General features: G+C 39.5%; 1 protein-coding gene across 1 annotated transcript in view; it reads left to right on the top strand.

Moving 5' to 3' along the window:
* Positions 1–289: 289 nt before the first annotated feature.
* Positions 290–15583, top strand: part of LOC122079949 (putative methylesterase 11, chloroplastic) — a 22848-nt gene continuing 7554 nt past the window's right edge. Inside the window, exons 1-2 of the mRNA XM_042646754.1 lie at positions 290–999; positions 2209–2445. Of these exons, the coding sequence (XP_042502688.1) occupies positions 649–999; positions 2209–2445 (588 nt within the window). The 5' untranslated portion in view covers positions 290–648. The remainder of the gene's footprint in view (positions 1000–2208; positions 2446–15583) is intronic.

Here is a 15583-nt window from a genome sequence, read left to right as displayed (position 1 = left end):
ATATATACACACTTAGGAAAATGTTTTTTATGGGAGAGTGTGGCTTATGTTCCCAGACACATGGGGGGCGAAATTACCTAGCCCCTCCCCCATGATATGGAAAATGATGTGCCTATAGATGTTCTCTTGTACTCCCATTGGCCCTCATGCACACAACAACTACACTCTTCCATACAGAACACTTACAAAAAAAGAGGACAAGAGAATGCTGTCTTATTAGTGCAAGTACATGCCAGCTTGTAGGCCAATGGGAGAGAACATAGAAGTATCTTCCTTTTACTGCAGCATAGTCTTTCCGCAGCTACTGTGTTTAGGCATATACCTGTGCCATCGGGTAGCTTCTTTCTTCCTTGAAAATGTGCTGTTCTTCCTTGAAAATGTGACGCTTGGTTGGCGGCTTAAAAAATAGAAGTTGCATCGTCGACCTCTTTCACGGAACTTGCCTTTTCACAGAACTTTATTTTTCTCATTTAACGAATGGAAAGTTCCACTTCAGTCTGACCTTTAAAGTCAGTTCTTCGGTAGTTCTGTGACGTACAAATCCTTCGTTACTCTACGTCTATACTTCTGTATTTAATTGGTTTCCTTCTCTGCAACTTTGTGATTGGAAATCTCTCTCTCTCTCTCTCTCTCTCTCTCTCAGAAGAAATGGGCAATCTATTCGCGTGCTTCTCCCATAAGGAAGTAAAGAAGAAACATTCGAAACGTTACTCGAATCCTCCTCCTGCTGCAACTACAGCAGGCTCCAGCAATAGATGGAACAGAATCCGATCTTCGAAGAAAGAAAAGCGTGAAGATTCTCTCACTCAAGAACAAGCTCTCGCTGCGGCTTTACTCTTTCATCAGCATCAGCAGAACGGTACGCTTCCATTCGACCGTTCTGCTTCTCTTAGATATCCTGTTCCAGGCTCAAAGAAGCAGTCTTTGCCCAGGAGTTCCAGCTCTAGGGCTCGTTCGCTCGCCGACCCTCTTCTTCAACCCTATCAGCTCGTTAATCAGGTTTGGATTGTGTTGCGGTTCAGTTCGTTACTTTACTGTCTAAGACTATCAACTCTGAATTTTGTGATTTTCGTATTTATTACTCTAATTGGTGAAATGTTTGTACTTTGCTGTCTCTTCTGATTTAGTTGATATTCTCCTCCTTTATCAAGCTGGTGAATGATTTTGTAAAATTTATGACTTCTGTTTCGGGACTATTCTGAGTGATCTTCATTCTTCATTCCCCCCACCCACCCCCAAATGAATTTCTCTCTCTGTTTGATTGTTCTCTTGTTACATGCAATCGTGTTCTTCTTTATTGAATGAGTATGCAACTTAATGGGATTTTTGAAGATTTTCCACTCCCTATGTGTTGGTACCGTTTCATAGTCAATAGTTTACTGAAGTGGTCTTTGGGGTATCAGCAGTTTTTCCCTGCCTCCACTTCATTTGGGCCTTTGGCTAATCGAACTCAATTGGACGATCTCATTAGCACCCTTGTCGTGCTCAGTGTTTATGGTATATCTGATGCGCTTGCTTACCAGAGAGCTACTGTTGATTCGATCCAAGAATGCTTAGGACTTCACCTTCTATTTCAGAAACCTTGCTCCTTCTCCCACAACTTGCATCAGTGGGATCAGTGTTCCCACCACATCTTACTTGTTAGAAGAACTCCACTGAACGATCAGTTTTAGTTTCACATATTCAGTCCTTACTGTTCACTGGAATCCTGATACTTAATGGAAGTGGGAATGGATTGAAGCCCATGATCATTGACCTTTGGGGTCCAATCATGGGAGGGACAATGGATGGGTTACATGGTGTAAGATCTATGCCATTAGCCCTCAAGCATTGTCTTGGGTCTGAACAAAATAGTTCACAACTTTCTAATGGTCTCCTATGCTAATCATATCTTTCTTCTAAGCTGGCAATGTCATACTGGATTTTGATTAACTATTTATGGATGGTCAAGGGGACGATACTTAGAGATTTATGGTCTTACTTTACTGCTTTGCATTCCAGATATTTGTCTCTCATCCAAATTTACTTGTTTATATATTTGTTTAGCTATGAACCATCTGATTGCTCACTCTTTTGGAGTGTCTTTTTCTTTGTTTTACTTCCACTGCCCCTGATTAAGAAAAATGAATACCATATTTCTTGAACACTCAACTTTCCTCAAATTCTTCATTTTTTGACATTGTTGAAGTTATCATATTCTCCTCACAGGATCTGAACCTTGATGATCTGGAAACAAGACATTTTGTCCTTGTTCATGGAGGTGGATTCGGTGCTTGGTGTTGGTATAAAACCATTGCACTCTTAGAAGAAAGTGGATTCAAAGTTGATGCAGTAGATTTAACTGGTTCTGGAATTCATTCGTCTGATGCAAGCAGCATTACGAGTCTTTCCCAATATGTACAGCCACTTACTAGTTTCCTTGAAAAGCTGGGAAATGGAGAGAAGGTTTGTTGATTTTTTTCCTTTCACTATCTTCCAACATGCATATTGAGCTTTGGTCAAAATTTTGATGACTAATTATATGATTTTTTTAGGTAGAAGGATATGGATCAAAATATTGTGTTAAATAATCAATTGAAGGTTTTCTCAAAATTGGGCTCCTTCTGATCTAGTAATTATCTATTCTTCTGCATGGATATAATATTGGATCTTTCTCCTGAGTGGATGTTGCTGTCTTGTATATCAGTTTCCTTTTTCTCGTCTCTTGAAAGAGTTGATTATTGGAACTTTTTAATTTACAAATATTTCTTTTCATTGATGCACTTGCAAGCAAACTTGACGTCATAGTTTTTGCAACTTGTATTACGTATGCTATTACCATCCTATGTCTCTTCCTCCATCCCTCCAAAATGAGGATGCTTAAACCCATCAACTCATTAGTCAACTGTATCATTGATATCATAGGCTTCTCATGTTCAGGCTTCATTGGTCATCATGGTTGTTAGAACAAACACCAACAAATATGAAGAGAAATAGACACAAATTCACACAAGACATAGATTTAACGAGGTTCACACACCGATGTGGTGTGCTACGTCCTTAGGTGAAGAATAAGACGTTTCACTATGATTGAAGAAAAGTTACAATGGAGATCTCTCTCAAGAGCACCCAAATTGTGGCAAGAAAACTTGCCCAAAAACCTTAACAAGGAAAAAAACCCCAAATTTCGATACTTGCTCAACAGAACTATAGAACATTATATACTCCTCCAAGTCGGGTTGATCTATGGGGCTACGCCCTTGCACCCCTATACGAGATCATTATTAGGTTCCAGGCTTGTGCCCATCGGCCCAACCCCTTGCTACCATCACAAATCTTAAAAAAAAAAAAAAAACAAAAATCCCATTTGGGTTGCCACAAAAAATATATCAGAGCGGGTCATTCTTCAAAACGGGTCAAGAATTTGAGACAAATTAACAAATCTCCACCTTGGCTTGAATTCTCCTCCAACAAACAAATAACTAAAATCTCTATCTTCTCCAATAGCCCTCCTAAAAGGCTGAACTAAAAAGTGGCAAACGTCAATTAAGTTTAAGCAATGCTTGAACTTACCAACACATGAAGGCTTGGTCAAAATATCAGCTGGATTGTCTTCAGTTCCAATCTTAAACACTTGAATATTACCTTGAGCAATTATCTTTTTGATGAATTGATACCAAATATCAATGTGCTTCATCCTCTCATGATACATATGATCTTTAGTTAAGTGAATAGCACTCTGGCTATCATAATGGACAATAGTTACCCTTATGATCCTTGCTGAGTTCTCCCAACAAACTTCTAAGCCAAATAGCTTCTTTAATTGCCTCAATCACTACCATATACTCTGCTTCAGTAGTAGATAATGCAACTGTAGCTTGTAAAACAACTTTCCAACTACCGTACATCCTCCAAGAGTAAAAACATAACCTGTGAGTGATCTCCTATTGTCAAGATCACCTGCATAATTTGAATCAACATAGCCAGATAAACTATCACGATTCCTCCCAAATTCCAAACAAACACCAGAGGTCCCTTTTAGATACCTGAGTATCCACTTCACTGCTTCCAGTGAGCTTTACCAGGACATGACAAGTATCTGCTATCCACATTGATAGCTTGTGAAATGTTAGACGAGTGCGAACCATAGCATATATAATAGAACCAATTGCACTAGAATATGGAACATGTGATATGTATTTAACCTTTTCATCTGTCTGAGGTGATAGAGCAACTGGAAGTCTAAAATGAGATGCAATAGGAGTACTCACAGGTTTGGCATCTTTCATGCCAAAACGCTCCAATACCTTCTCAATGTACTTCTGTTGAGATAGCAAAACTTCCTGCCTTTCTATCCTTCTTAATCTCTATACAAAGGATCTTCCTTGCTGCCCCCAGATCTTTCATCTCAAATTCATAACTTAATTGTTCCTTCAACCTGTTGACCTCGTTCCTGTCTTTTGCTGCAATCAACATATCATCAATATAAAGCAGTAAATATATGAGTGACCCATCAGAGAGTTTTTTTTGAAATATACACAATAGTTATACTGACACCTACAGTATCTAGTGTTAGCTATAATTGAATCAAACCTTTTATACCATTATCTAGGAGACTGTTTCAAACCATATAGGGACTTCTTCAACAAGCATACATGATCCTCCTTACCTTCAATAACAAAACCTTCACGTTGGTGCATATAAACATGATCTTCCCATTCACCATGTAAGAATCATCAAGTTGCTCCGACTCCAAATCATGGATAGCAACTAAAGCAAGTGGGACACGAATAAAGTTATACTTAACAACAGGTGAGAAAACATCATTAAAATCAATCTCTTGTACCTGACTGTAGCCCTTTGCAACCAACCGCACCTTATATCTAGCATCTTTAACACCTGAGGTAGATTCCTTCTTCTTGAAGACCCATAAGTAGCCAACAATTTTTCCCTCTTCTCGGCTTGACAATTTCTTCTTGAAGACCCATTTGCTCCCAAGTGATTTTTATGGAGAGATTCCGTCTCCTCATTTATGACAAACGACCATTTTGTGGAATCAACTGAAGTAACAACTTCAGAATATGTTGCAGGCTCACTATTTTCAATTGTATCTGCAACAACCAATGCATAAGCAACAATTTTAGCATGCCTATACTTTTGTGGTTGTCTAATATTCTTCCTTGGTCTATCTCTGGCAATGTTGTACCGCTATTCTTCTTGATTCTCTTGAGCATCATCTTCTTCAACAAAAGTAGGCAGCTGAACTGAAGTAGATTGTGTTTTGTTTGAAGATGAACCACCAACTTCAAACTCCACATTCTCTTTAGAATTTTTCTGACTTTAATCACAATTAATAAGAGCTTCATTCCTAGGATGCAACATAGTAGATTCATCAAAAGTAACATCTCTGATAATAAGAATTTTGGAGACTTTAGATCAGAACACCACAACCTGTATCCTTTTTCTCCTATCAATACCTAAGAAAAATGTATTTCTTGGCCCTAAGTTAATTTCTCTTCATTCACTTGTGCATAAGCAGGACATTTAAATACTTTTAAATTTGAGTTGTATGAAGACTTACCTGACAAAACTTTATCTGGAGTCTTCACTCAATAGCTGTGTAAGGAGATCGATTCACCAACAAGGTTACTGTGTTAACTGCTTCTTCCTAAAACTCTTGTTCAATCCTGCATTTGATAACATATACCTTGCCTTTTCTAACAAGGTTCTAATTCATACGCTCTGCCACTCCATTATGCTGAGGTGTTTTAACAGTTGTGTAACGTCTTGCAATACCTTCATTTTTGCAGAACTCATTAAAGTCACCTTCACAGAACTATAGGCCATTATCGGTTCTCAACCTCTTTAATTTGTTTCCCAGTCTGCTTTTGAAGCAAATTCTTCCACTGTTTGAAAGTGATAAATACTTGATTTTTGTGCTTAAAAAAATAGACCCAAACTTTCTTAGAGAAATCATCAATGAAATTAAGCAAGTACCTTGCACCAACACCCTTTGAGGCAACCCTGGAGGGCCTCCATAGGTATAAATGAATGTAATCCAGAGTTCCGTTGGTCCTGTGAATAGCTGTACTAAAGCTGACTCTCTTCTGCTTCCCAAACACACAATGCTCACAGAACTCCATTTTTCCTATACTCTGGCCACACAACAGACCCCTTTTATTTAATGATGCCATCCCTCTTTCACTCATATGGCCTAACCTCATGTGCCATAAATTTGTGGCATCCGATTTAGACATAGATGATGAAGTTGCTACAATAAAACCGGTGACTGTAGTACCCTGCAACACATACGAATTGACAATCTTAATTCTTTTCATCAACAAGAGAACACCCCTGCTAATCTTTATGACTCCACCTTCAGCTGTATTCTTACATCCATCTGAATCAAGAGTACCTAAACTGATAAGATTTTTCTTCAAATCAGGGATATGTTTGTAGATAAGGTTCTGATAATGCCATTATGCATCTTGATATTGATCGTTTCCATTCTAACAGTTTTACAAGAGGCATTATTTTCCATCTGCATAACTCCACCTTGTACTGATTCGTATGTGTAGAACCATTCACGATTGGGACACATGTGGTAGGAACAACCAAAGTCAAGAATCTATTCATCCTGTGATCTGACTCTGTCATTAGTCACCGAAAGCATATTAGACTCTCTCTCATCTTCAGCAATACTAGCTTCTGCAGAGTCATCTCTCTTCTATTGATTTTGGGAACCATCACTTGCTTTCTACTTATTTAAAAGTTATTAGCATTGAGATTTAACATGCCCCTTTTTCTTTCAATAATTGCAGGTCAAATTTTTATGGTTAGATTTCGATTTAGCCTTCTTGTTACCATTTGAACCTATTTCATTAATTCTCCCTTAAAGCTACCTAAGCAAAACCCTCAGATTTATTAGTTGATGTCAACTTATCACCAATTCTCTGCTTGCTTAGCAGATTCGTTTTTTGACATTCTTAATAAAGATTGTCTCTCAACCATAAATTACAGTGTCCCCTAAAATACTTATATGATGGAGGCAGAGAACATAACAATAATAGGGTCAAATCTTCCTTGGCTATTTTAACGTCTATCCTTTTGTAAATCAGTAACAATAAAATTAAACTCAGAGATGTGGGATTTAATGGAAGTACCTTCACTCATATGAAGTGTATACAATTGCTGCTTCAATCTCAGCCTATTGTTTAGAGATTTGGTGAGATAGAGATTCTCTAACTTCACCCATAACTCTGCAGTCATCTTCGCTAAAAGAACTTCCTGTAAGACTTCATTCGAAAGACACGACTGAATAGCCGAAAGAGTTTTATCATCTATCTCGTTCCAATCATCCTCTCCAATCATCCTCGGACATAGTTGCAGGTTTCTTCACTTTTCCAAATAGGGTTTTCTTCAATCCCTACTGTGTAAGAACAACCATCATCTGAACTTTCCATAGACTAAAACTAATGTTGCTATTAAACCTATCAATATCGTATTTTGTTGATGTAGAGGTCATGTTTGTGATGATCGAAGCAACCCAAAGCTCTAATATCAATTTGTTAGAGCAAACACCTACAAATTCTAAGAAAAACAGAGATTCAGATTCACGCAAGACACTGATTTAATGAGGTTCACACACCGATGTGGTGTGCTGCGTCCTCGGGCATAGTATCAATGTTGTGTTTGGGGTGAGTATTTACTCTTCACATACGGGGAGCTGATCCAGGCTCCTAGCATACTGGATTGTCTCCATTGAAACAAGGTTAGTTTCTGCATTTTTCTCTCTTCATATCAATTTTTAGTTTTGATTCTGTTTGTAGTATGGAAGTCTTATCTTTTTTCTGGTTTCTTGAATTCCTACTCCAACTAAGAATTTTCTGAAACTTCAAATATAACCATTCTATTTCAATTCTACTTCCATACTAGCAATTCATTTCTGTTCTGAACATTCTTACGATTTCGAAGTTTAAGCTTGAAACTGATTTCCTGTTTTCCTACTACAATTCTGATTTCAATTTAATTTATTTTCAAGATCCCCTTTCTATTTCTGATTTCTTGATTGAATACTTGCTTCTCCTTTAACTGAATTCTGTTTTAGATCCCTAATTTGTCCATCGAACTCCGCAACTTTCCAACTTTCCTATTCCCAATAGGATTCCTCCTTATCTGTGAATTTGTCCGTCAGATATAGCTGATCTTTTGCAGACCTGTTATATTGATTGATTAGAGCAATCAACCAGAATTTTATGCACATCAAATTTGTTTTGATTGAGTTGTTCAATTTTCTCTTAATCTAGCCCTTATTCCTAAATGTACAATCCTGTCGCAAGCTAATCTTCCACTGGGTTCATTGGTTTGAGATGCATTTTTTGGAATCAGAGCCCAACTTCAAAAATATTTCCAGTATGGGGGTTGATCCTTATTTTTACGACCTATTACATACACTCCAAGAAAGTATGCACCCAAAGAGAGTATCGAAGATGTCCTTTAAAGAATTCAATAAAAAAAGCAGTTATATTTGAAGTTTTGTAGCCACATGTTGAAGGCAAGTTAATCAAGGAAGCCTTTGATGATGAAGAGACTAAAGAAAAGCCCATGATCAGAATCGAAGATAAATTGTTACGATGATTTGATACAAATAAGAGCCTCCTACGGAAGATTGTGTTGAAGATGAGTAAATCATGAACAACCCTTTAGAGATCAAACATGAGGAGATTCTGAAATTGTCTTCGGCAACAAGTCTTCAACATCATCACTGATTTTGTTAATGTTGTTTGTGAGAAGCAAAAAATTGTCGAATCAAGGCAACAAATCGTGGATGCCAATTGAGTGCTGTTGATTCTCCCTTTAATAAAATCGTGGGGATTGATGCACTTGTACGATGATTTGATACAAATAAGAGCCTCCTACGGAAGATTGTGTTGAAGATGAGCAAATCATGATCAACCCTTTAGAGATCAAACATGAGGAGATTCTGAAATTGTCTTCGGCAACAAGTCTTCAACATCATCACTGATTTTGTTAATGTTGTTTGTGAGAAGCAAAAAATTGTCGAATCAAGGCAACAAATCGTGGAAGCCAATTGAGTGCTGTTGATTCTCCCTTTAATAAAATCGTGGGGATTGATGCACTTGTACGATGATTTGATACAAATAAGAGCCTCCTACGGAAGATTGTGTTGAAGATGAGCAAATCATGATCAACCCTTTAGAGATCAAACATGAGGAGATTCTGAAATTGTCTTCGGCAACAAGTCTTCAACATCATCACTGATTTTGTTAATGTTGTTTGTGAGAAGCAAAAAATTGTCGAATCAAGGCAACAAATCGTGGATGCCAATTGAGTGCTGTTGATTCTCCCTTTAATAAAATCGTGGGGATTGATGCACTTGCATTAGAGATTAATCCTGTATGGATGCTGTATGGATGCCTATGTGTAAGTTTAGAAGGCCCCAAGGAGCAGTTGGCCGTCCAATGGGCTGAAATTAAGCTTTGGGTAGTTATATTAAAGTAATGGGCATTTTTATAAGCCCAAAAATTGTGGTAAAGTTCGTACGTAGGATTAGTAGTTAAATTAGGATACTTAACAGCTTCTAAGAGTTTTGTTTTGAGTCCGTTTGCTTTAAGTTAGTATAAGAGAGTGATTAAGCATCCTTTTCTGAGTCGGTTTAAAAATTTTAGTAGGTCTTTATAAATGCAATACGCTCTAATCAATTGGAGACGTTTCAAGAAAGTAATATGAGTTTTTTTTTTTTTTTTAGATTTTAGGAGTTGTTGAGCTTGCCATACGGGATTGTATTCCAGATCTGATCTCTTCGCTTCTCTACTTTTCTCTTCTTCTTCTCCATTGATACAAGGTTAATTTCTGCATTTCTCTTCTCTTCAAACCTTTGAATTTCAATTGTACTTCCATGCATAGCAATAGATTTCTTTTCTGAAACTTCTTACAGTTCAATATTCAAACTTAAAAACTGATTTTCTGTTAAAACTAATTTCTTGTTTTCCTACTACAAGTCTGATTTCAATTTAATCTATTTCCAAGTTCTGCCATCTATTTCTGATTTCTTGACTGAATAGCTAGTTAACTCCTTTACCTGAATTCGGTTTTAGATCCCTAATTTGTCTATTGCACTTTCCAACTTTCCTATTTCTAGTAAGGTTACTCCATATCTCTGAATCTGTTTTAGCTCATCTTTTGCAGACCTGTTATACTTGATTGGTCAATCAGAATTTTTATGCACATCATTTTTTTTTTTCTGATTCAATTATTCATTTTTTTCTCTATCTGGTACTTATTCCTATACCTACTACGATCCCTGTTGCAAGTTAAACTTCCACTAGGTTTCATTGCTTTGAGATAAGCAGTGCATTAGAAATTTTCCTGGAAAATAGGATCAAGAAGGGGGGCCTTCGACTAAAGGGAAAGAGAAATAGAAAGATAGAAGGAGGAATTTTCCTACCATGGAAAGTGAGAAAGAGATTCCGCAGGTGTGAGAGAAAGAAAGAAAACCAGAATCGTGGGGGAAGAGAGAGAGGAGGGAGGAGAAGAGAAAGATCTCTACCAGATTGAGACTTGAGAGAGGAAAGCGAGAAGAGGGAGAAGAGAGAGAAGAGACAGCTCACAAGTTTCCAAACAAACAATTCAATCCATTAATTCACTTACATTATTTATTTATAGAAATAAAATTAAAATTTCCTAGAGAATCGTGGGGGAAGGGAGAGAGGAGGGAGAAGAGAAAGATCTCTACCAGATTGAGAGAGGAAAGCGAGAAGAGGGAGAAGAGAGAGAAGAAACAGCTCACAAGTTTCCAAACAAACAATTCAATCCATTAATTCACTTACATTATTTATTTATAGAAATAAAATTAAAATTTCCTAGATTGACTCAACTACTAAGACTTTCCTAACTAGACAGCTAATTACTCTAAATTTCCTAAACTAACTCAAAGATTAGAAACTTAGGATTAGAAAAGTCCCTACCCAACTAATAAATAATAAATTTTTGTGTGCCCCCTTAAGACTCCATTTATGGGTCTTATATTTCAGTTAGCTACAACAATAAATCCTAGAAGCTAAACCTCAACCCAAATCTATACTAAAACTTGGTCCCCATTTAAAAATTCTTAAACTGGACCTGCATTATCTGTCAAAAAAAAATGCACTGGTGTGAAAAAATATGGGGTAGCTGAACTGCATTCTGCTGACAAGGGAAAAAAGTCACTGATGTGGATAAAACATAGAATTGGGCTTATTTTAGTGGAAACAAGCATTTGGTTGGGTTATATATGTGTTGGGCCTTTGGTCTTTCTTTGTAATGGGTCACTTTAATGGGCCCAAATTATGGGTTAGAGGTAGCATATGAGATTTACTTTATTAGGTTAGTTTAAGTTGTTTTATTTCAAACTAATTCCTTTACCTTGTGTAGAGGGTATATGGTTAAGTTTCCTTTTTGTTTTAAATTTCCTATTGGTTGTGTAAGTTGGGTTAGACAAGTCTCTTAATTAGTAGTTAGTTAGGGAGTCTTTCTTTTTAAATAAATAGCCTCTAGCCTATTTTGGAATCCAACAAATTTTATCAATTAAGAATAGATGTTGCCTTGTCGTTGCTGTGAAAGGAGCTGTTGTGAGACTCAGTTAAGAGTGAGAAACTCTTGGGATTCAAGGGATTCTGATCTAGGCCTATTGATGGGAAATCAAAGGTTGTATCCTCTTCTTTATTTACTGTTTTCTTTCTTTCAAGTGTTCTTCCTCGTTTTGTTTTTGGTAATTGCTGGAATTTTATTCAATCTAAGGTTGGAGGGATTAATCTTTAATTCTGTTGAAAAAATATCTGTCCCTCAAATACTCATGTGACGAAGACTGAGCACCAACATGACTAGGCCCCTCTGGTGTTAATCGTTCCCCATGCCTGACCGGTTTCTGGTGGACATGTCAACCGGAACCCCAACCCCATCTTCCTCTCCTCTCCCTTCCTCCTCTGCCCCTCCCATCCCTTCCACCACCTATCCTTCCTCTCTGACTCGAAACCCTGGATCAACCTCTTTCCCTCAAGCCCAAATCTTACTAATGCCTGTCCCTCCTTTTTGTTCCTACTTCCATCTTTGATAACCAGAAAGTTGGTATTGTCCCTCTGCTCTTCTTGCTCCACACATTTCTTAATGGAAACAGTCTGGTTGGTCATTTCCTTGGCAGTCCTCTTTTTTCCATTGTTAGAAAATACCTCTCTAACCAATGGAGAAACCATGGAATACTAAACACTTGCTTGATAACGGCATCTTCCTCTTCAACTTCTTCCTGGAGGAAGACAAATTAAAGCCCTTGAAAGTGGCCCTTGGCATGATGGAAATAAGATAATAATCCTTTGGCAATGGGACCAATTCACCCAACTTCACAAAGTTGACATCCACTTCATACCTCTTTGAGTTGCTCTCCCCAATCTTCCCCTGCACTATTGCAACATTGATGGCCTAAATACCATTGGCTCCTTGATAGGCACTCCCCTCTATTCTGATGAAAGAACTAGAAAGATGGACCGGCTCTCCTATGCCCATATCCATGTTGAAGTTTCGGCCGAGGCTCTTCCTCCTTTGGTCCTGGTTATGAATGATGAAAGCTGCTGTTTTTATCAAAGGATCCTCTTCCACTGGGTTGATCCCATTTGTCTCTCCTGCAAGCTTTTTGGCCATCACACAAAAAACTGTACTACCAACTCTTCTAACCCCAAACCCAACACTGCTGAAGTTGAAGATGTTGGTTCCCTTTCTCTCCCCAAGGAGGCCACCTTTGATCCTCCTGCTCCTATCCCAGGAAATGCCCTTTACCCCCCTCCTCGCGCCCCGATAGCTGCTCCTTCCTCTCGTGAGCCTAACAAAGGGCATCATCGGGATAGAATAAAAGCTACTGACTTTCAGTGCTATGGTTACAACCCAAACCTGCCTTCGACCTCCTCCCAAGGTTTCTCTTTATCTAGCGGATTCTCTTCCCCTGATCCGTCTGTTACTCATGGTTTCTCCATTGGTCGCAACATGTTTCCCTTTTGGGTTCCCCTGACTTAAGGTTGAAAGTTCCTTCCCCTATGTTTGCCTGCACCTTTTGATCGATCCCTGTCAAATAAAGATATTACCTCCTGTTCCCCTCGCATCTGATCCAATCACCACATCAATCTCCTATGTCCCCTTGTTGCTTCCCTTCCCTTGGAGGCTCCATCTCCTTTTCCTCACGCTACCTCGGTCCCCCTTCGAGAAGTCGTATCCTACAATACCCTATCTAACCTCCCTTCTTCTAAACCTAAACCCTTCCCCCTCTTTCACCCCTCCTATCTCACCTATCTTACCCCAGTCCTTCCACTATGTCCACTCTCTTATGGCCCACCACTCTTCTCTGGCCCATCTATCAATCCACCACCAAGCCCACCTTTCATCTCATCAGTTAACCCATTCCAACTCTATTGGGTTGGAACCTTTCCCTCTCTTGGCCTACCCCTTACCCCCTCCCTCCCTTTAGGTTTCGTTACTCGACCCCTCTCATCCCCCCTCTCGGGTCTCCTACCCGAATACCCTTCCTCCTCGCCCGATGGTTATCTATACTTTGTCTATCCCTACATACGATGCGGTGACTCTCCCCGCCTCTACTCCTAGCCTCTGCCAGTCCCTACTGCTCCCATCCGCCTCTTGATCTTTCCATTCCCTTCAAGGCTTCCCCTTGGACCACCGATGACCTCCATCATCATCCCTATTCGGCATCTCCTCCGACAATTGCTTCCGAAGCTCCTAGTCCTACGACTTCTTCCTTGTTAGAAGACCCACTCGCCTCATATCTTCATCCATTGGATTCATTCTTGTATCTCCTCCCCCGCTTATCGGCTCTTGTAAATGGTAGCCCTACGAGTCTTTCCCCTCTTATGTAGGTATTTGCTAAGGTTGCCCTCTCTCTCCTTTCCTCTTCTCCATTGCCTTGGAAGTACTCATTAGATCTAATTCAATTCTCCATGGATCTCCATCTCATCACTCCCCTTCCTAAATGCAAATTCACAAACATCACCCATCTAGCCTTTGCTGATGATCTTGTGATTTTCTCTAAGGTGGACGCCTCTTCCATCCAATGCATCCTCTCTTCTCTCCGCCTCTTTGAATCCATGTTGGGCCTTCGAATCAACCTCATAAAATCCCACATTTTCTTCACAGGAGTTTCTGATTTAAAGCTTCCCTTCTCCAGTTCTTTGGTTTCTCTCTTGGTTCCCTACCTATTAAATACCTTGGCCTCCCTCTCATTCTTGCCGAGCTCTCTACTCACCATTACACCCTAATGCTTGATCTCATTCGTAAAAGACTTCAACTCTGGAAGGGTAAGCTTCTTTCCTATGCAGGTTGTTTGGAACTCGTATGTCCTCCAATCTTGCTATACCCATTGGTTTGAAGTCTTTTAGCTTCTTGAGCCACCATTAAATTGTTGAATCTCTCTTCTGTGTAGACTCTGCTAGATTCTTTCATCCCACTAGTTGGTCCTTTGTCTGCACCCCTAAATCCGAAGGTGGTCTTGGTATTCGTTGGATCAATGATGTCAGCTCTGCGCTCTGCTGGTATCCTTAAACTCATTTGGGAGCTTGTTTTTAAACGTAATAGCATTTGGGTTTCCTGGGGCCTACACTACTCTTCTTCATAAGGACTCTTTCTGAACTGTTCCCTCCTATTCAGACTCCTCCTGGGTCTGAAAAATATCCTTAATCTTCACCCATTGGCTCTTTTCGCTATCCAATCCTCTATCTTGGATGGCCTCACCACCTTCCTCTGGTTAGACAACTGGCACCCTTCTGGAGTCCTTTCTGTGGTGAGCTTCAGAGCAGTCTACTCCTCTAGTCTCTCTAGAGATTCCATTATTACTACCATTATCTTTAATAGTACTTGGACCCCTCCTCCCCTCCTCTTCTTGACATCTGGGCTGCCCCTTCTCCCATTCCTCCTGGCCAACGTGGAAGGGGTGACAGAATCATCTGAACCCCTTCCCCCTATGGCAACTTCTGCCCCTCCTCGGCTTGGAAATTTATTCGCTTCCCTAATCCCCTCTCTCCTTGGCATTAGATTGTTTGGTTCACCAGGAACATCCCCCGGCATAACTTCAAGCCTGGAGAGCCTTTGCAAACTGCCTCCTTACCTAGTCTTTCCTCATTTATAGGCATAATCTTGTTCCCTCACTCTTGTTGCTTATGTTGCAATGGAGTGGAAGACACTGACCACCTCTTCTTCGATTGCCATTTTTCCACCTCTATTTGGAGGAAAGTCCTCAAAAGCTGCTGGCGTGGCAGGCATATCCTTGGCCTTAATAGGGAATGGACTTTTGTTGACATGACATTTGCTGGATCTACCATTTGTGACAAGGCAGGTAAGCTTGCCTTTTGTGCTTCTTCCATTTACCACATCTGGATGGAGCGAAATCTTAGTAGATGGACTTCCAACTCCCGCTCTCTTGAGATGATTCAAATGTCATCTTCTTCGATATCAGCTCTAAGTTCAGATCTCCCCCCTCCCCCCGGGCTGGTTAGAGAGATCCCTCAAGAAATGGGCTTATTGTAGCTTCCTGGGGTCTACCTTCCTCCATTCT

This window comes from Macadamia integrifolia, chromosome 5 (genome assembly GCF_013358625.1).
Source record: "Macadamia integrifolia cultivar HAES 741 chromosome 5, SCU_Mint_v3, whole genome shotgun sequence".
NCBI classification, from domain to species: Eukaryota; Viridiplantae; Streptophyta; class Magnoliopsida; order Proteales; family Proteaceae; genus Macadamia; species Macadamia integrifolia.
Note: the sequence above shows the minus strand (reverse complement) of the source record. Positions and strands in the feature narration are given on the sequence as shown.